The sequence below is a fragment of the Sarcophilus harrisii genome, chromosome 2 (genome assembly GCF_902635505.1).
Source record: "Sarcophilus harrisii chromosome 2, mSarHar1.11, whole genome shotgun sequence".
Classification (NCBI taxonomy): Eukaryota; Metazoa; Chordata; class Mammalia; order Dasyuromorphia; family Dasyuridae; genus Sarcophilus; species Sarcophilus harrisii.
The window spans coordinates 39464561-39486634 of record NC_045427.1 but is presented as its reverse complement, the minus strand read 5'-3'; the positions used below and the strand labels follow the sequence as shown (position 1 = coordinate 39486634).

The 22074-nt window shown below is 42.4% G+C and overlaps 1 protein-coding gene across 1 annotated transcript in view; it reads left to right on the top strand.

Annotated features, from left to right (window-relative positions):
• The window catches only part of FA2H (fatty acid 2-hydroxylase), a 78684-nt gene that overhangs the window by 38576 nt on the left and 18034 nt on the right, over nucleotides 1-22074 (top strand). Inside the window, exon 2 of the mRNA XM_031949995.1 lies at nucleotides 12493-12585. Coding sequence (XP_031805855.1) covers nucleotides 12493-12585 — 93 coding nt within the window. The remainder of the gene's footprint in view (nucleotides 1-12492; nucleotides 12586-22074) is intronic.

Here is a 22074-nt window from a genome sequence, read left to right as displayed (position 1 = left end):
CCTTTGACGGCTTGGGATGAAAAGATAAAAAAACAGCACAGTTCCTGCCCTCAAAGAGCTCACCATCTAATCTGTGGGAATAGGATGTACACCAACAAGTAAAAGGTTGATGTTATACCCAACTGTCCCCACTGATGCTGAGGGTATTCCCAGGACTCTGTGGCAGGACCTCTTCTCCCTATGCTCCCTCCCTTAGTGATCGCCTCTGCACTCATGGGTCTGGTTATCTTCTCCATGCAAATGGGAGGGAATAAGCATTTATGAAGCACCCCATATATGCCGGGTCCTTTGCCAAGTGTTTTACAAGTATTAACTCATGATTACCAGGTCAGTATTTCCAGTCAGTCTCTCTTCTGAGTTCCAATGCCACATCATCAACTGCTTCTCAGGCATTTCAAAGTGAATTTCATGTTCAGAACAGAACTCATTCTATCTCCCCTAACTCTCCTTTTCCCACCATCCCTGTTACCATGGAGTCCACCACATCTTTCTGGTCTGACATGTTTGCAACCTTAGGGTCAGTGTTCAGACTCACTTATCCTACAAAGGATCAAGTTTCTTTAACCCCTAAAAAACCATTGGTTCAAGCCCTCATTCCCTCTTATTAGGATTATTGCAATAGTCTCCTCACCGGTCTCCCTGCCTCAAGTCTCTTTCCATTCTAACCCATTCTTCACACAGTAGACAAAGTGATATTCCTAACAGATAAGTCAGACCACATCACCTTTCTACTTAATAAATTCTAGAGGTTCCATATCATTTCTAGGATCAAATACAAACTCTTGTTTGGCATTTAAAGCCTTTACACTGTGCCCCAACCTACCTTTCCAGTCTTAATATTTATTGCTCCCTTCCTTGTACTTGACAGTCCAGTCACACAGGCCTTCTCTGTTCCTTACAGTCTGTTTTTCTATCTTTATGCCTTTACATTTTGTGTCTCCCATCCCTTTTCATCTCATTCTTTTTAAAATCCCTGGTTTCCATTAGGACTCAACTGAGGTCTGCCTAAGGTCTTTTCTGTTCCTTTCTGGCAGCCACTGCCATCCTGCCACTCCTCGTACCCCCAAAATTATCTGCTTGTATGTGAGAGGTGTGCATCCATGTGCATGTCATAGTCCTCCATCAGAAGCAAAGCCCTACAAGGACAGAAACTATTTGGTTTCTTTCTCCAAGAGCCTTAGCATACTGACCAGTACATAGTGCTTAATAAATGCTTTTTTGATGGAATGATTGATTTAAGCAAGGTTACCCTATAAATTGTCTGTAAATTATTACCCCTTAGTATAATGTTTCCTTTTGATCACTTAGTCTGCTAGGCATCGGGCACTATGCTAAGTGCTGGGGCAACAAAGGGTTACTCCCAGATAGATAGTAAAGGACATTTGGGACTTCTGGAACCCTGAGACTGAAGGGAAATGCCACGGTTTGAGATATATAGATATATAGAACCGTCAGTTCCAATCACATATAGCACCAACAACCTGCCAACACTGATGTAACTTTTTTTAAGGTCTTTGGCATAATAGGACCAGGGAACTGTGGAGGTATCCTAGCTGGTGGCTGAGGGCCAACCACGAAACCCTGAACTGGGTTCGTGGGTATTGGTAGCTGCCTCCCATACTAGTGTTTGCGACTGAGTCAGGGCCCCATCAGGCTCAGGTTAGGATAGCGGTCCCTCAAATTGCTGGGCAGGGACATCAGGGCCTGGGCATCTTCTAGGATGGGCCTGAGCCCCATTCTAAGCTGTTCTAGGAGTAATTACTATCTCCCTCTGAGGCTGACAAGATTTAAAGTTGGGGGGCACCTTAGGCCATCTAGTCCAGTGCCCTCAGTGACCAGTGAGGAGACTGTAGGTAGGCATGCTAATTCTAACATAGGTCTTCTGACTGCAAATCAGTGTTCTTCCTGGGAAAAAGGAAAAGAACAGGCCTTCTCCTCCTCCTCAGCCCCATGGTCCCGGGTGTCCAGGAGACAATTGTGCCCCAAGATTCCTTTTCTTCCTTGGGCCCACTCACCCAAAGAGCCTTCTCTCCTGCCCAGTTTTAGAAAACAAAGGAAGCTGGGGAAGGCTGCCTCTGACTTTATCTGGGTGGGGCCTGAGGGTGTGGAGCTGGCCTGGAGAAATGCAATCTAATCTGACCTTCCAGGACTGTGGTTGCTTGTGTGCCTTGTGCTCACATGGGCCAGGCTGAGCCCACGCAGGCAGATGGCCCTGAACCAGGAGCCCAGCAGAGGATGGGGAGGGGGCGCCCAGTGGGTGTCCCCTCAGTCATGGAATGGTAACAATTCCGAAAGAGAATTTTGACATTCCAGGCGGAGGGGGTGACCACCCGGAAGTTGTGCGTTGCTTAGAATTATTCTTCTGGGTAGTGTGCCCGTATCCTAGCTGAGAAGGGGTGTGTACCACTCCTATCAGCTGGTATTCAAATCCAGTTTTTCTAATTACATCAAATTGTTCTTTTTACCAGGTAACATTGTCTTTTCAAGACTAAGAAGCATTCCTAAGAAAAATCAGATTTGTGCCTATCTGGCCTGGGGAAACATTCTCCCCCTACCGTACCCTATCTCTCCCCACTTTCGATACTATCTCCTCCACAATCCCCCTACTATCCTTTTCCCCACTACCTCCCACTCCCAACCCTACCTCCCCCCTCTCCACCCTGTCTCCCACCTCCTTTCTACCTTATGTCCACCATCACTACCCCAGACATTATGGTCCTTTTCCCAAGAGAAAGAGGGAACTGAGGGTAGTAAGGTAAGTGGGGGCTAGTTGTGAAGGAGAGCAATGCCCTGGAAAAGTTTCACAAAATTTTCTAATTGGAAAGGATCTCAATTGTTTGATTGGCTGTTGATTAACTGACACCTTTCCCAAAAGGAATTCCTACTGTGACAAACCCAACAATTGGTCATCTAGCTTCTGTCAGAAATTCTCCAAGGAAAAGAATCCCTGCATTTCTCTAGCAGCCTGTCACTTAGGGCAGTAATGACTCTTGCCATTTTCCCTTCTCTTCTGCTTAAGAGACTGAATTATTAATCATGTCTCCTTCTTCCCCTCTGCAGATTAAGGTTCCAGTGCTGGAACCTATTTGTGGACAAGGCTTGAAAGGCAAAATTAGACAGCCATATTGTATATACATTCTCAGAATTCTTGGCTACTGGACAGCTTTTCCTAGGGGTTCAAACCACTGTTGTTCTTTTTCCACCTAGAAAAGGTTATACTGTTTCAGTGAGTGTCAGTCCACTTAAAAATCTGAAAAAATGTAAAAGTAAACAAGCCCATCCATTTCATTAGGGTGCAAATTTGCTTTCATCTTTAATAAATGGTAAAATTACATATATTTACATATATATACACACACACACCAAAGAATCATTTTAAAATAAATTTCTTTATGATTTATTATCAGTAAATGTTTGGTTTGCATATCTTTTTTATATACCTAAAAACCCGAAGTCACATAAAAATTTCTTGGAAGAAAAAGGATTGTAAGAAGAAAAAGTTTAAGAAGCCCTGTGCTAAAAAATGCCTCAACTGACCAATTATTTAGTAATGAATTCCTGTTTAATGAAACTGACTGTGTGAAAGAAAGAAGAAAAACCCAAACCTTATAAGTCCTAGGAATTTGTATGTTAATGTTGTGACTGAGGTTGGGGGGAGGAGTAGGAGAGGATTCTATATTTCTAAATTCTCTTTTATAAAATATTCAGATCCTATATTTGCTTTGAGATTATTGATGTATATAGTATGAAATGTTAGTCAAAACCTCATTTCTGTCAAAATATTTTTCAGTTTTTCCATCAGTTCTTATTAAATAGGGAGTCATTCCCCCACATAATTTAGCTTCCTGGGTTTATCGAACACTATTAAGTTCAATTATTTCTATTTTTATTCCACTGACCTGTTTTTCTTTTCTTTTCTTTTCTTTTTTTTTTTTATTACTACCAAATAGTTTTGAGATTGTTGCGTTATCATACTGGGAGTAGAATTCTTAAATAAGGGGGATTGAGGGGTTGTAAAAGATAAAAATGAGAAAAACTCTCTTACAAACAAAATCGATGCAGCTAGGATAAAGAGAAACTACCAAATGGGGGGGAAAGGTCTATTTCCAGATGTAGTTATTGGACCCTTGTACACCATCTATCAGGGAGTGGGGAAGGTGGGAGAGGAAGGGAACTGGCCCAGTGGTCCAAGCAGAATTGTACCTTCCTTTCCTCCCCAATAAGAGAAAAGCCACTTTGAAGGCCCTGGGTATCTAGATATACTGGACACTGAAATCACACTCCTCTCTCCAATTCCCCCTCCCCCACCATCTCCCATCAGATCTAAATTTTTCTGATCTTTAAAATACCCAGCACCAGCATGGGTGCCACAAAAGTGGACTTGTTAACCCAGCTTTCCTCTACTGAGCAGAGCCCTTCAGTGAAGTAAAATCTCCAACTCTAACCTGAACATCAGTAAACAGATGTGGCTAAATCTCATCTGCAGTGGCTCTTCTTTTATTGGTCCTTGTCCTAACCTGGGACAAGTCTATCCATTTTTCAAAATGTCCTGTTCCCTCACTTAATTCCTCAAGTGGAGAAGTGAACGGAGTTTGTGGATGGCTTAGCAGAGGAATGAGCTCTCCATTTGATTGATGTGAAAGTTTTTCCAAAATCCAGTCTACTAAATAAAAGGCTATCTGTTCCTGAGTGCCCAGAGTCTAGAATTTCCCAAACATACACTCTTTTATGTTGTGCTCTCCTGCCTTTTCCTGGTCCCCTTACCCACTTAGCACACAGACCTCTTTCAGTGCCTGACTATAGGCGCTTGTTAGGGTTTTTCAACTGTTGTGCCATTCCCTGTTCTCCCTTACCCTACTCCACCCTTCTTCCCCAAAATAACTCCCTATCCAAAATCCAGGAATTTACCTCTGGACTAAGGCAGAATTTCAAAGGACCACTTATGGGAGTGACCATTGACTTTTCTCCATGCAAAGGGATGGATCTTAGTCTCTTAATAGGAACAGTATCTGTTGTGTTCCCAAAAGGAACTGGAAAATCTGGGTTCTGGTTTATTCTGATCAATGACATGACTCTTAATTCAATTGGGTCTCAGTTTCCTCTTCTTTAAAATGGAAATAATACTTGTTCTATTTATTTTCAAAATTATAAATATCAAATGAACTCATGGGTGTAAAAAGATTCAGTCACTAAACATTTTTTAAGTACATATTATATTCGGACACCAGTAGTAGGTACTGGAGATATAGAGATGATACTCAAGGAATCCACAGTATAATTGGAAGGGTTGGTTAGAAGGCAAATACCTCTGCTGCAAGGGAAGGTGAGATGAATGCAAAGGGAAGTTCCAACCTAAGCCTAAGGTTCTGGCATATTGGATCAAGGAGAGATCACTTTGGAAGGGAAGGAAAAAAGAGTTGGAAACATTCATGGAGGAGGTTGAAGAAGGGAAAACCTTCTAAAGATAGAAATGGGTGAGCATGAGGGTGGTGATGGGCAGGGGCATTATGGGCATCAGAGGTAAAAACAGCAGAAATCTTAATAGAATAAGTAGTTCCTGAGCCTCACTCAGAATGAGTTAATCTTGGTCCTGGTCATACTGCATACTCTTAGTCTAATCTGGGGTGAGGTTAAACCTGTTTGCTTTGAGCTCAACCCCTTTCTTCTGCTTACAGAATCCAACCTTTGATATCTCAGTCTATCAACCTCTTTAAAAGTAAAGAAAAGCCCAAAATAAAACAAAAGCACAGGGGATTGACCTCCTGGCCCCCAGAAGCTCTAGGCTTCGTTAGGGCAGTCACTGGTCTGAGACTCAGAGGAGAAAGAAGGAGATGAGGATCACAAGGGGCTTTGAAGGCCTTTCTCTTCTTCCAAGAAATTGTCTGTTTGGGCTGTCACCAATGAGCCTCCGTTTCTCCTCTGCTCAAAACCCCTATCTGCTAATTGCTTCTTATAGACCCAAAGATCAAGACCTAGAAGGGCCAGGTCAGAGAGCATCCAATTTAGTCTCTTCATTTTAAATGAGGAAATTGGAGCTTCTGACAAAGGCCAGTGGATCCTGCTCTAGATCTGGAAGGAGCCACAGAGGCCCTCAATTCCAATCCCTTCCTTTTACATATCAAGAAACTAGCCTGCATGAGGTCACAGAGATTGTATTGGGAGGTGGAACTGAGGCCCAGTCTTAAATCCCAATCATGTTTTTCCTGTGTAATCATGGCCAGGAGTCAGGAAGTGAGAATATGTGTAGAGTGCTTAGCAGCAGGCCTGACACACAGTAGGCATTTCATAAATACTTGTTCCATTCCTCTTATTTTGACCAATAAATTATTATTATTACCAATAGCCCTATTTCTGAGGCCCAAAAAGCTACTTCACCTCCCTTTGAGCCTCAGTTTCTTCATGTGCATATTGAGGGAATTATGTTAAATGATTATGAAGCTATCTCCCAGCTCTGGGTTTATAGTCCTAATCCTAAATGGAATTATTAGCCTTCATCTTTCTTACCTCTAGGCAGTTTTTGATATCACTGTCCAGCCCCTCCATCCCCCTCCTCCCTCAGTTCTCTCTTCTCTAAATCACTTACTCAAGACAAATAAGCACCTACTATGTACCTGGGCCCTCTGCACCAGGAACCCAGCGGTACAAAGAAAAGCAAACAGTCCTTGCTCTTAAGGACCTCAGCATGCAAGAAACTATGCCTATGGGAGAGAGATTGTAAATATATTCACAGCTCTCTCCTGGTACTCCTGCTCCTTATGTGACCATTCCTTCCCTAACTCCTTTGTTATAGCATTTACCTCCCACCCCTCATAAAGGGGTGTGCCCCTTTGCCTTGGACTAGACTCTCCTGTTCCCTCTCTCTGTGTCTCTGTCTCTCCTTCCTCTCTCTGTCACTCTCCCTTCTTCCCTCCCTCCCTCCTCTATTTCTCTCCCTTTCTTCTTCCCTGTCCTGAGACACAAAGATGCAAAGATTGTCTAGATCTATGAAAATGGAGAAAATTTTAATAATGCAAATTTAACTCAAAAGTATGTACTCGGGAAGCCAGTTATTAAGTATTTACCAATATCCCCCTGCCTAGGTTCCTAACCTTGAGTCACGGATTTAGAAGTAGAAAGAACTGACTCTTTTGTCATTTGTCTTGTACTTCAGTACCTATAAAGGTCATAATTTTCATATCATCTGAGGCAGGTTCAGGAAGAGATGCTTGAGAATATTCTGTGGAGTTTTCAGAAATCTCATTCCCCAGCTTTATTGAGGTGATCACTGAAGGAGAGGCATCCTGAGAGCTCGCAACACAAGGGAGGCGCGTAAGAACTGAGTCATTCCAGTTTAGGTAGAAATGTTAATTATTCCCCCCCATCCTGATAATTTACTAACACATTACTCATTCTTGTGTCCTTCAAAAGTGTAGTAATGGAGAATGATGAATTGTGGATTGTAATGATGGATTAATGATATTCATAAATTAGGCCGTGACAGGGGTGTGGTGCCTGAGGCAGTAATCTGAAAAATCACTCTTCCCATGGCTCACCTGGGTGGTCAACAACTGTACTCTTCACTGTCTTACTTCCCCATCCTCGCAGATAAAGAATGACCCTGATATATCTTATTTAAGCTGGGATGAGGGAGTGAGGATGCTCCCTGCCTCAACCATTCCTTTGAGCCAAGAGAATCTTTTCCCTCTTTCTTACTCTACTACAGGCATTTAGGGCGGAGGATGCTGATAATCTCAGGTCCACACTAGACTTATGTAGGGAATTATCCCAAAACATTCAGCCACTTCTGAGATAAAGAAATGCTGGCTTTGCCACAGTCGTTGAGTGTTCCCTGAAGGGATGGGTCTTGCTGGGCTAGCCTTTTGCAGGTAAAGAGTCTTTGTATCTTTGTCACACATTTTAACTTGGAACTTTTTGAGTTTCAGGCCACTGGAGGTCTTTGATAATTGGAGCCTCAGTGGCCACTTGTCAGTAATGTTTTGGAGAGGATTTCTATTCAATGACCTCAAAGGTCCCGGCTCTTAGAGTCTTTGATTTTCTTATTCATCTTGTTGATCTCACTTCCATAGATACATCAACTACCCAAGAAATCCCTGTGGTACTTGGAAATCACAAGAGGAAAGATCCCTTTTGCCCCAGAGTGAGTGGCAGAAATATTTGTATGAGTTCCCAAATGGCTGGGAGAGGGAGAGGAAGGACACATTTACAGTTTTGCTTGGGGATATAGAATTTAGTTTATTATGTATTATGATGTAACACCATTATAAAATATATAATATATTATATATAGAATTAAATTATAGATTATATACTAAATTAAATTTATTCCATTGAGCATAATTATTGCAATTAAATCACAGAATTCCCCATCTCCTGAAGCCAAAAATGTTTGATTCATTCATTCTGCCAGATATTTAAGTACCTACAGGTCTTCTCAGAGGGGTATCAGGGTGCTATAAAATGAAGAGACTGGTATAGATCAAAACTTCTTAAACCCTGGGTCATGTCCCCATATGGAGTCATGTAACTAAATATAGATGATTATGAAATTATGATTTGTCATCAGTAAATGTTTGGTTGGTTTGTATATCTCTGTTTACTAGGGATTGCATGAAAATTTCTCGGTAAAAAAGGATTGGGAGTGGAAAAAATTTAAGTAGCCTTGGTCTAGCTGATTTTTTTAGGTCCTTTCTATCTCATCCATGGTTTTATACATAGAGAATCTTGAGGTTCAATCTATTCTGAAATCTTGTGATACCTTTTCCTGGCTATAAAAGCTTCCATAAAGTTTTCCTGGAAGGGTGTGGAGATTGAAGCTGGTGGGAGAGAGCATTCTTGGTGAGGAGAGTTGCATCAGCCAAAGTGTAGAGGGAGGAAAATATAAAGTTTAGAGGGCAGCAAGTAATTCAATTTGATACTCATCCAGTAAGCATTTATTAAGCTCCTATTACGTGCTCAAAACACTGTGATAAGTGCTGGAGATACAAAAAAGTGGCAGAAGACAATTTCTTCCCTCAAGGAGTTCATAATCTAATGGAGGAGACCACAAGCAAACAAATATATGGGATAATAGGAAATTATTAAAAGAGAGAAGGCATTATAAGTAAGAAGGTTGACAAAGGCTTCTCTTGGAAGATGGGATTTTAGTTGTCATTTGAAGGAAGTTGGTACAAGAAAGCTACCAAAACAGCCACAAGAAGATGAGAAGGTGGAGCATGGAAATGCCCAGAGTTGAGAGATGAAAGTGTCTCGGAGGAACAGGCAGGAGGCTACTGAACCTGGATCTAAGAGTAAAGGAGTAAGGTATAAGAAGGCTGGAAAGGTGGTGGGGTGAGGAGGGGGTGAGGGGAAGAGCTAGGTCATGAAAGGCTCTGAACATCAGATGATTTTGTATTTTATCATGGCAGTGATAGGGAGCCACTGGAGTTTATTGAGTAGGGGGAATGACATGGTTGGTTGGACCTGTGCTTTGGAAAATCACCTTAGTGGCTAAAAGGTGGATGAAGTCAAATGGGGAAGGCCTTGAAAACAGGGAGACCCAGCATCAGGCTACTGCATTTGTCCAAGAATGAGGAGTTAAAGTCGCTGCTCTAGAGTGGGGAGTAAAGTGGGGAATAGAGGAGAGAAGAGAGAATATTGGCAAGATGTTATCATTCAGTCGTTTCTCAGTCATGTCCAACTCTGCATGACCCCATTTAGGGTTTTCTTGGCAAAGATACTTGGATGTTTTGCCATTTCCTTCTCTGGCTCATTTTACAGATAAAGAAACTGAGGCAAACAAAGTGAAGTGACTTGTCCAGGGTCACATAGCTAGGAAGTGTCTGAGGTCAAGTTTGAACTTAGGAAGATGAGTCTTCAGACTTGATTCTATCCTCTGAAACATTCAGGGAGAATACTCAATAGAGTGAAGGTATTGAAAAGAACACTGAATTGGGAGACAGAAGAGAGTTGGATTTAAATCTTGTCTTCGAGTCCTTCTATGTGGTCATCCCTGAGCAGTTTCTTCACCCATAAAATGGGGATAACAATGTATATTCAGCATGGGATTGTTGTGCAAGGGAAATGTAAAGCTCAAAGCTTAAAGCATTCATGTCCATTATTATTATTGTTATTACCATTATTCAAAAGCCTTTTCTCAACTCTTAGCCTTTTGGACTTCTGTTGTATTCTGTTGTATTGTAGTGTGTTGACCACTCTCTCCTCTTGGATACTTATTCTTTTCTGGGTTTTTCTGAACATTCCTCAGTTTCCCTTGTTGAATTATCATTCATATCCTCTTCTCTGTGAGTATACTCCAAGGTTCTAGCCTCAGTCCCCTTTTCTTCCCTGTCTATACCTCCATACTTGGTGACCTCATTATCTCCCCCAGGTTCAATTATAGTTTTCTTGTGAGATGACTCTAAGATCTATACGTCTGCCCATCATCTCTCTCTTGAACCGCTGTCCCTTATAACAGTCACCTAGGGATATTTCAAACAATGGATATCCCATAGGCATCTCAAATTCCACAGATCTGACTTTTCCCAAAATTCTTCCCTCTTCTGAGCTTTCCTGTTTGAAGGGTACCCCTGGGCTCCCAGTCACCCCAATTTGTACCCTTTCAGTCATCTGTGATTCTTCTCTCTCACTCTTCTTCCACATCTAGCCACTTACCAAGACTTATCCCTTCTACCTATATGGTGTCTCTCCCCTCACACCTGCCACCACCTAGACCATGATTTCAATTCCCATCTCACTCATTATCCATTCAAGTCTCCTCTTTCTCCAATCCTCCATGCACCTGCCAAAGTGATCCTTCTGGAGTGGTAATCTGCCTGGGTCACCCTGAAGTGGATCTCCATGATCCCAGAATCGAATACAAACTCCTCTGTTATTCCTTACTCTTCATCATCTTGCTCCAGCCTGTTTACAGACATTCAATGCCCTTCATAACCAGACTGTAATGACTTCTCTTCCTGTTTACATATCATTCCCATTCACACAATCTTTGGTCAAGCCATCCTGGCTTTCCCACTGTTCTTCATACATGGCCTCCTGGTCTCTGTGCCTTTGCCAAGGCAGTGCCCCATGACCAGTCTGCCCTTCCTCCTCATCTCTACCTCTAAGAATGACTAGTATCCTTCAAAGTGCAACTCAAGCCCCAGATCTTTCCTAATCTCCACTTGTTCTGCCTCTTTCTCCAGAAATTATCTTGTATTTATCTTTTGTTTTTGTGTGTAAGTTTTGTTTCTTCCTATAACGTGTTAACTCTGTGAAGGCAGTGATTGCTTTACTTTTGTTTATGGCTTAGTAAGTGTTTAATAAAAACTTGTTGACTAATTGCTAGTGCTTGATGGTAATGATAATTACTTCCTGGCAGTTTCTGTAGAAAGGACTGGAGAAGGGAAACCTAGTAAGAAGCTTCTTCCTCTTTACATGTAATTGGGGGGGGGGGGGGGAAACTATTAAATCTGAAAAAGAAAAAGAGGCAGCTATCATGGGGATAGAGGGAAGAGGATAGGAGAAGAGAGCCCTGAGGTTCCTGGAATCCCACATGGCTGCCCCATGAAAAAAACTCCCTTTTCCCCTTGCCTTTGGGGAACCTTGACCCCCTCCCCCTAGTTGAAATTGGATCAGAGTGAAAGTGAAAAAGAAGAATTAAAGGCAGATACCAGGCCTTTTCCCAAGTCTGTTGACAGTTCCTTTCTTCAGTGTCTTCCATGTAGACTTCTGTTTATCTCTCCAACAGAGGAGAGCATCAGCTCCTTGCAAGGAGAATTGTTTCATTCATTGTACTTGCCACATGCCCATCACTTAGCACTGAGCCCAGCCTCAGAAATACTTGCTAAGTGAGTGAGCAAAAAGCCCTTATTACAGATTGCTCAGAATCCACTTTGACTGAAGTTTGAGCTGAACTGAGGAAGACATAAGGGAGGGAGGGAATTTTCTGATCTCAGCTTTGTACCCTGGACCTCTGGGTATTTTCACTGGTGTATTCTGCTTCCCCTTTGATTTTTCTTACTTTGCTAATTCAACATAAACTTGAATCCACTGAAGCTTCCTCTCCTAGCTCCTTCCTTCACATCTGAGCTGAGGGGCTGGGTAGAGGGAGCTGATGGAGATGAGGAAGTCATCTCTAATTCTCCAGGATTCTAAATGGCACATTGAACCATGGCCCTGGTGGGTGGGTGGGAGGAAGAGAGAAAGGAAAAGAAATCCTCACCTCCATCCCCAGGGAACCTCTGGCACCAAAGGTAGGCCCGATCATAGTGCCCCAAAATGCCCTGGAGCTCTCATGGTACCTGCCTCTGCCTGAGCCTGGCCTCCTTCTGAGAGATGGCTGCCTGACAGGGCCAAAGAAGCTCTGGGCTCAGGAGCTCCCCCTGTTCCTTGTTAATGATTTCTTGTTCTGACCCTATCCCCATTCTGTAGTAAATGTGGATAGATTTGTGGCAGATTCTGTCCTTGCACACTTCCTTACTCACTCTAAATTCTTCTCTTTTTATCCTTTACCAGGATTCTCAGGAGAATGGAACTGTGACCTATGCCAGTGCCCAGGATGCAAATCCTAACGTGGATCCAAGGTGCAAATCAGTGGATTTCGAAAAGGTAAGGGACTCAGGACGATGAAGGCAAGATGTGGTTGGCCCACAAGAAAGACTATTGTGGTCAAATCATGGCGGGCAAGAGGAATAAGTAATTATTGACGATGAAGAGAAGCTGCTCGGTTAGTCTGGGCCAAAACCGTGGCCAGGGCTAAAACATATTAATGGTGGAAGTGTCCTGCTTTCTGCCACAGGGAAGGAAGGAGGAAGAAAGAAAAAGAGAGAAGGAAGGAACGGAGAAAGGGAGGAATGAAAGGAAGAAGGGAAGGAAGGATGGAAGGAAAAAAGAGGGAGGGAAGGAAGACGGAGGGAGAGAGAAAAAAGGAAGGAAGAAAGAAAACATTAAATACCTACCATGTACCAATATCTCTGCTGTAATATAAAATAATATCTCATTTGATCTTTACAACAAGTCTGAGAAGTAGTTACTGTTATGATCACCTTTTACATATAAAGAGACTTAGGCAAACAGTGGTTAAGTGACTTTTCCAGAGTTACACAACTAATAAGTTTTGGAAGATTATTCAAAGCCAAGTCTTTATTCACTTAAAGTTTAACACTTTGCACTGCCTTTGTCAGAGAAATGAATAAATGAGTAAGTTAACGAATGAATGAATGAACAACTTTACAACAGTGGAACTGACCTGGGAAATGAGAGGAGAGATATGTTCTATGTTAACTATCAGGGAGGATTAAAATCTTTTTAGTGGGTTTTTGAGGCATCACCTCTGGCAGTTCCAAATGACAGGACTGAGTGAAGACTCATTAGATTGGATAAAATAATGGAGCGAATTGAGAAACATAATTTGGGAAGGTTTAAGGGTGTCTCAGAAACCCAAATGACTCAAAGAGGAGTTTGTAAGATTAGCATCCTGTTGTTTGAAGGCAAATACCATTTGTTAATTAGGCTTTCATAGGTAATTAAGAATTGGGCTTCCCAACTTCAAAAATGGGGATGTTTAGTAGTTGAGGTGAAAAAAGGAAGGGAAAAGAGATCAGTCCCTTGGGAAGTGCCCAGCCAGGGGATCGCTTTGGGTTCCAGCCCTGCCCAGGGGGATTAGGTACTCAGCCATAGAGCAGGGAGAGTGGGGCTGCCAGTCAGGCATCCACAAATCAATCATCCAGTCAATCCATAATTTATTCACATTTATTAAGCCCATCAGCCCCCTTTGTGTCATGTAGGGCTAAATAGAGGTGATTCCAATGAGAATGAAATAAGCCCAGCTTTGAAGGAGCTTACATCTATCAGGGGGGCAACATGAAGTTAGGTTGATATATATATATATATATATATGTGTGTGTGTGTGTGTGTATGTGTGTGTGTGTGTATCTATGTGTATATAGATATATATGTGTACATGTATGTATACGTGTATTCATGTTTGTGTATATTTAGAAAATCACATTTATATCTATGTAGTTCTTTGTCCCTTGTTCTCAAAGGGGACTGTGACATCAGAGAGTTGATGCCATGACATGCAAGTGAATTGGATTTAAATGAGTCAGTGCTGTACAAAGTCTCCAGCCTCACTATCTCTTGCTAGATTTGGATCAGAACCACTGGAGATGGTCCTAGAGGCAGTGGGACACCTTGGCCTTTTTAAGCTCAGGTCTTTCACAGTTTGACTGAGGCAACACCCATTCAGTGGGCAAACATGTAATCAATTTAAAAGTATTAAGGGGACTTTTGGTCATTGGATGAAAAGCAGAAAAGCAAACGTTTTGTCAAAAAGATCAAGGCACATCTTTAGGGTTATATGTATAAAGGACAATTGGTCAGTGATGAACTCACTTGAGCAATGATCCAGTCAAATGATGGAGAACCCTGAGGAAGCAGGTGCTTTCTATCATACAATAGGGCAACTAAGAGTGAGACTGAAGGAAGTGGTACACTCACTTTCCTCCTGTTGACCATGTCAAGAAATGGCAAAGACCAGGAGACAAGGCCTCCAGCCAAGCCTAGGAAGACTTACTGAGAATAAATAGATTTGTTTAAGAAAAGGCTCTAAGTGAGTGCAGAGGAAGATAAATGTGTCTTTTTTTTTTTTTTAATATATAAGTTGGTTCATGAGTACCCTATGCATCCACATTAGTCTGTGCACAGAGCTCGCCTTTTGCCTCTGCGTTGGAATTGTTTCCTTTTGTACCTTCAGAATTTCTCCCTTAAAGGCTTCCCTTCCTCTCCAGAGCTGACTTCTCCTGCCCTAGATTGTCTCGGGTGTGTGACTCCTATCTTTTTAAAAAGTGGTTCTCAAACTTTTGTTTTCAGTATCTTTGTCCTATTAAAAATTATTGAGAATTTCTCCAAAGCATTTTTGTTTATCTGGGTTATATTTATAGACATTTACCATATTGGAAATAAAAACTATTTTTGAATTTGTAGACCCTCTAAAAGGGTTTCAGAGATCCCCAGGTCTAGAGAATCCTGAAACCTACTGTTCTTAAACCTCACAGGCCAAATTTCTAATAACAGCTGACATGTTTAAAGGGCTTGGGAGGTTTTATTTTATATTTTTGATTTCTGTTGTTGCTTCATCACATTTATTTTTTAATATTCCCCCTACCCAATAAGCTATCCCTTGTAACAAAAATTTAAAAAGAAGCAAAGAAGCATTAATGCAAAACTAACAAAGTGAATGTGTCTTACAATGTATGCAATATTCCCCACTCAATCTCCTTCTTCTACAAAGGGAAAAAAGGCAAACTTCCTTAGCTCTTCTCCAGGAAGCACTTGCAGATGCATCTTAATGCCCTTTCCACTTACCCTGTTGTAGTCCTATGGCATGGTACATTCTTTTCCTGATTCTGCTCTGTTCATAAGTCTTCCCATGCTTCTCTGAATTCTTCATAGTGTCATTCCTTGTTATGTACTAGTCTTTCATTCATGTACCTCAAGTCTCTTCCTCCCCCACCCCAAGGCAATTGGGGTTAAGTGACTTGCCCAGGGTCACACAGTTAGAAAGTGTTAAATGTCTGAGATCAGATTTGAACTCAGGGCCTCCTGACTTCAGGGCTGGTGCTCTATTGGCTACGCCATCTAGCTGCCCCATGTACTTCAATTCTCCAATCAATGAGTACTTATTCTATGTCCAATTCTTTGCTACTACCAAAAACATGCTGTTATGAGTATTTGGTATTTTGCAGTTCTGGCAGTCAGGTGTGGTCAGCACTGTTTGGCACAGTGAGCGAGGTGCTCCTTTGGGAGTCAGAATCTGCGGTAGAATTCTTATCCCCTCTGCGCCTTGGGGCATGTCATTGGGCCTCAGTTCTCCTTATGCAAAATGAGAGCTGAATCCGATGGGCTTTTCTAAAGCAGGAAAGCTAGGAGGCAATGATCCTTCCCTTATTGTTCCTTGTTGGCCTAGCCTCTGGCTCTAGTATGCCTACTTGGATGGCTCACCTTCCCTCCCTAACATTCTGCACCCTTTTCCCTGGGTGGGGCTGCCCCACTGTGATTCAAGAGAAGGTGTGGTACCAGGAGTTGGGTTTTGTCTGGTAGTGGCTGGCTGGCCTGGAAGGCAATAAGCAGACAGATCCTAAAGAGGAGAAAAAGATGTCAGACAAGAGAAAAGGAGGGAGAGGGAAGGTAGAAGGCTCTTTAGGAGGACTTTCTGCTTTCAGGTTTATAGTATGAATTCCTCTCCTGGCCTCCTTCCCAACCTAGTCATGCTGAAACCCTCCCGGGGAAAGCTGGGTTTTTCAGGTTATAGCTTAGAAAGAAAGTAAACAGAAGTCCTACGCCTGCCTGCCTTAGACAAGTGGACTGTGGCTGGGGCCTTTCCAAGCCAGGTAATGTCCCTTTTCGGAGACCCCAGAGCAAGCTGCTCCTATGTCAGGGCCTCTCCTATGTCCAGGGGGACCCTGGCCACTTTGACCATAATAAACCAACTCCAGATAAAGCGCTCAGTGTCTGTGTCTGCTTACAAGTATGGAGCCTTCCACAGAGGGGCAAATTGAGTGGAGCTCTCCAGAGAAAGCTTGAAGGGAGAAGGGACTGGTAGGCCTTAAGCGGGGATTATTTACATGTCTGCTCTGCCGCCCAAGTTAATCCTTTCTAGTTTGCATTTTATACCTGTATATTTAGGGTGGAGCAGAGATAGATGAAATGTTAGGAGAGGTGCAGAGACCAAGGAAAGCTGCTTTGTAGGCAAGGGAAGAAAGGATTAGCATCTATTAAGTAGCCCTAACTATTATTTTCTTTGATCCTGGACCTGAGAGATTGTTGCTATTATTATTTCCACTTTACAGTTGGGGAAACTGAGGCAGATAGCATGTAGATGATTTGCTAATAATTGACTAGGAATGGATTTAAACTTGGATCTTCTTGACTCCACGCCTAGGGCTTTATTCACTTAGCTTCCTAGCTTCAGTACTACAGGGGAGGAAGTGAGAAAGTGGAGAATGGGGAGACCACTTGGCCAAAATATCTCTACCTTGGGTGCAAAGGAGCTTCTTTTCTATCCAGCAGATGCCATAATTGCAGCTATGAGCAGATACAGAACCAGTCAAAATTCTAAGTAGCTGTTTTCTAGCCAAATATTCTGGGGTAGTTTGAAAGCTCCTTTGGTACCTTGTACCTAAGAGGTACTTAATGCAAGGCTTTTTTGTGGGGGTTTTTTTTTGTTGTTGTTGTTCTTTTTAATGAACCGTACCATGATTTCCTCACAGCATTCAATCCAACTTCATCCAATCATCCAATTCAACAAGCATTTGCTTATTACATTCAAGAGTGTAATAAGTTCTAGAAGTCCAAAAACAAATCCATACCAGCATTAAAGATCTTATTTTCTCTTGGAGCAAGGAATGGAAAAATACAACACGTACATTCATGAACAAATGTGACCTTTGTTCAAAGTAATTTCACAAAGGATAAAGGACCTGCAAATAAGATGCTCTTGGGCACCCAGGAGCACTTTTGTGCTTTGGAGGATTCTGTAAAGCTAGTGATGAAGCAGGGAAGGTTTCAGAAAAGGGAGCCAGTTTGTGCAGAGGTGGAAGAGAAATGTACTTAGAGAACAGCTCACAGGTCAATTGACTAGGGCAGAGAGAGTATATATGTGAAGGGAAGTAATGAAAACTAAGACTGGAAACAAAGGTGAGGACCAACATGTAGAGGCAGGTATTGAAAGGCCAAACTGAGGCATATAGATTTTATATTCTTTTTGATGTTTACACTTCCAGGGGTCCTCAAACTACGGCCACGGGCCAGATGCGGCAGCTGAGAACGTTTAACCCCCCCACCCACCCACCCAGGGCTATGAAGTTTCTTTATTTAAAGGCCCACAAAACAAAGTTTTTGTTCTTATTATAGTCCGGCCCTCCAACAGTCTGAGGGCCAGTGAGCTGGCCCCCTATTTAAAAAGTGTGAGGATCCCTGCACCATAAAGTTCCTTGAGGGTAGGGACCCACTTCCTATCACAATTCCTGGCACATAATAAGAGCTTAATAGTTAGAAGATGAATGGCATAATCAAGTTAGATTGTTTAAGATAATTAATTTGACAGCTGTGAAGGATGAATTAGAGAATGGAGAAGCTGTGGGGAGAGAGAATTATCCATAAGCTTTTGCAGTAGTCTAAGTAAAAAGACCTGAGCTAGAATAGAGACAGACTATTTGAGTGTAAGTGTCAGAGGCTGGGTTTTCACTCAGTTTTCCTGACTCCCAGGCCAGTTACTTAATCCACTGTGTCACCTAGCTACCCACTCATACCATTACTAAGTCTATACCCCAAAGAGATTTAAAAAAGAAAAAAAAATCCATATGTAGAAAAATATTTATAGAAGCTTTTTTTTTTTGAAGTGGCAAAGGATTGCACATTGAAAGGGTATCCATCAATTGGGAAATGATTGAATACGTTATATGATGGAATAACATTGTACTCTAAGAAATGATGCAAGAGATGACTTCTGGGAGAACTTATATGAATTCATAGAGGATGAAGAAATAGGTAACATACATGTTACCATATCTTTTTTTGATGATATTTTGTTATTATTTGCTCATTCTTCTAGACTATTCCTGACTTTAGATTTTCTATTAGGGCTGGACTCAGCATGCTGCTGCTTACTTTTTTTTTTGGTGAGGCAAATGGGGTTAAGTGGCTTGTTGAGATCTGAAATCACTCTGAACTCAAATTCTCCTGACTCCAGAGTTGGTAGTCTATCCACTATGCCATCTGGCTGCCCCTTCTGCATGCTTCTGAAGGGAATTTCTGGCCTGCTGTTTTCTGGAGGGAGTGAGTATTGTGTTATTGCAGTATCTTAAGGACAGCTGAGATGGGGACCTGCAGACTCCCAGGACCTCCACAATGTCTGATCCAGGGCAAAGTCCGATAGATGCTTCCAAGTACTGCAGGTTCCCAAGCTAGGTTTGAATCGGGGTCACCATCTGTGGGCTTGTCCTACTTGGAATTTCAAGAGATTGCTTCTATACTCAACCACCATCAGCCACCGACCTCAGAGTATCAGAAGCAGAAACGTCTGTTAGAAGGAGAGATGGTATGAAATTGAGGAGACAGAGCCCGGAAGCTTGGGTTCCAATCCTACTGCTGGCAGTTAACCAATCACCTCTGCCTCTGGAGCCTCCTCATCAGTAATAAGGAAAGCAATCTTTGTCTCACAGGAGTTATGAGGAAAGTGCTTTAAACCTTAAAGTGCCTGATAAACATCAGTTGTTTGGTCAAAGTTTAGCTATACTCCTGCCCCTCCTCCCTCTGCAAACTTCATCAGAAGTTTTTCCCCCACTTTCAGCTTCCCTCTGAGAATACCTCAGGCCTGGATATCATTTTTTGAATGGATAGGTGGATGGAGGACTCAAATGACAGATGATGGCGATAAAACCTACTGAATGTCTATGGATCCTACTTCCAGAGCTCTTTGTCCTTCCCAGTACTGTGGATGTCTTTGCCTGAGGCTACCTGACCTAGCCTGGCTTTCATGGGTGGTTGGGCTCACTTTTTAGTTCTGGCTATGGGCAGGGCCTGCCAGGCCAGGGGGAGAACGGTGGGTTTGGAACCAGAGGGCCTGTTTAAATCCCAATTCTACTTAACTGTCTCTGTGACCTTGGGCCAGAATGAGGGCTCACTTTTCCAAGTCTCAGTTTTCTCATCTGCAGAGAGAGAGTAACATTAGATGATCCATAAAGTCCCTTCCTACTCCAAAGGTCGAATCCTGTGATGGATCCTCCTAGCCCCAACTCCCATCCTGCTCCCAAACTCATGTGCACACATGAGCAGACCCACCTACTACCAGCAGGGTTCATTTGCCATGTGAAAAGTCCATTCTGGAGAGCAATGCTTAGAGTTTTTGAGGAGCCTGGCAATGAAGTTGACCTGGGGAGAGGGTGGGAAGCTAATTCTTTCAGGACCACTGAACAAGACTGTTCAGGTTAAGAAAGACTTGTCCAAAATCCAAAGTAAATACATGTCCCAGTTTAGAAGAATCAGTGTTATAGGTTTAAAATGATATAGAATTTGAGGGAAGAACTTTCCTCCTTGGAAGGAATCTGTGTCACATACCCTTCTGTATTGGTGCTGCATGGGAGCAAGGAAGGCAGAGGGAAGCAATAACTGTGTGTGGTGCTAGAGTGGGTAGAGAGGCCTTCTGCCTGCCCCAAATCTGTCCCTGATCATTGGCAGGACCTCGGTTCAGAGTCTGCTGGGCAGCCTGCCTCATCAGCTGCTTTGTGGCCTGACCCCAAGGAGTCACTTACCCAGCAACGCCGTGGCGATCTCCCCAAACTGTAGTTAGGTGAAGGACAAATATTTCTTTGGTTGACTTCCAAACCTTTTTGGAATTTTCTGCTGCAGTAAGTATATTCTGAACCGACCCAGCCAGGATGAAGTGGCGAATAAATGGCCCAGTGGCTTGTTCAGTCTCAAGCACACTCTCTATCTCAGCAGAAAGCGCAGTCTCTCTCTCTCTCTTCTTCCATCTCTCTTCTCTCTCCCCCCAAAGAATGATGAGGACAAAGAACAAATCACAGAAATAATAAGTAATACTATCAAAGGACAAAATACCCAAACTTTTGGAATGTAACCAGTCATCCTTGGGAGAAGGGAAGTCCATCTCCCAATTTGTTCATTAACAGAAGAAAGAGCTGATCAGAGAATTGGGCATGTGACTTAAAAACAGGAAAAGTTTTGGATAATTTAAACAAAATAGCCAGCTAAACACAAAAATAAAAATTCTAAAAGTCAAAGAAAAGATCAAAACTGAAAGCAAAATCTCACTGAATTGATAAATAAAATCAAAAATTGCTTTTAAAAAAGGCATAGGGGCAGCTAGATGGCATAGCAGACAGAGCGCCGGCTGAAGTCAGGAGGATCTGAATTCAAATTTGGCCTCAGATACTTAACACTTCCTGGCTGTGTGACCCTGGGCAAGTCACTTAACCTCAACTGCCTCAGCAAAAAAATAAAAAATAAATAAACAGCTAAATAAATAAATAATGATAAAAAAAAATTTAAACAGCATAGAACCACATTACATGTAAATAATACAATGGCTATATCAGATGATCTATCCTAGGAGTGTCCCACCTCTCTGCCATGAGTATTGTGGTATGTTTCATTATCTGTTCTAGAACCTTCCAGCATTTTTCTAGGGACTCCAAATTCAGCTTCTTTTTCACGCTTTTTTCACTTACTGTGTGTTTAGTACCATTGTATAAATTGTTCCTTTAGTTCTCTGGGTCAGTTCATATTCATCTTCCCATGGTTCTTTGAATTCAGGCAGCTAAGGATTTGGTTTGGGTGGGGAGAGATAGGGAGTTGATCAGATGTGTTCACAAATTTAATATGAAGTGAAGCACTGGCCCTGAATTTGGGCGAACTTGAGTTTAAATTTGGCCTCAGACACAACTTCCTAGCTGCGTGAGCCTGGGCAAGTCACTTAATCCCAATTGTTTCCCCAAAAAAAATTAATTAACATTTTTAAAAGATTTTATATGAAATATAGTGTGGAAGCGTATGAAAGGACCAAGTAGAAGACCCAAGGGACCCTTAGGCTAGGTAGAGATGTGATTTTCCTCATTCTATCCCTTCATCCTCCTCACCCAACATTGCCTTCCCCTTCTGTCTGAGCCTTTTACCTGGCTGCCACAAATCTGACCAACAGAATGCAGTCCAAGTAAGGTGAGCCAGGGGTGGAACAGGGGCAGAGAGCTGTGAATCTGAACTGAAAATTACCCATAGTCAGAGCCTAAGCTACTTTTGAAATCTGATTTCCTAGAAGTCCTTCGCTAGAAGTAGAGTGAGTTGGAGGAGATAGGGTACCCCTGGCATGATATCTCCTCCAACTCACTTTTTTTCTTTCCTACACTTCTTCCTCTCTTTTCTAGCCTTCCTCCTGTATCCAGAAGACTGGATATTTCCCATATTTCAGATTTGAGTTCACTAGAACAGGTAGCTCTGGCAATCTCTGACTCATTCTGCAGTAGCACTAGCTGTCAAGGGTCTCCTTCCTGTGTCTCCCAGGCTAGAGATGACATGATG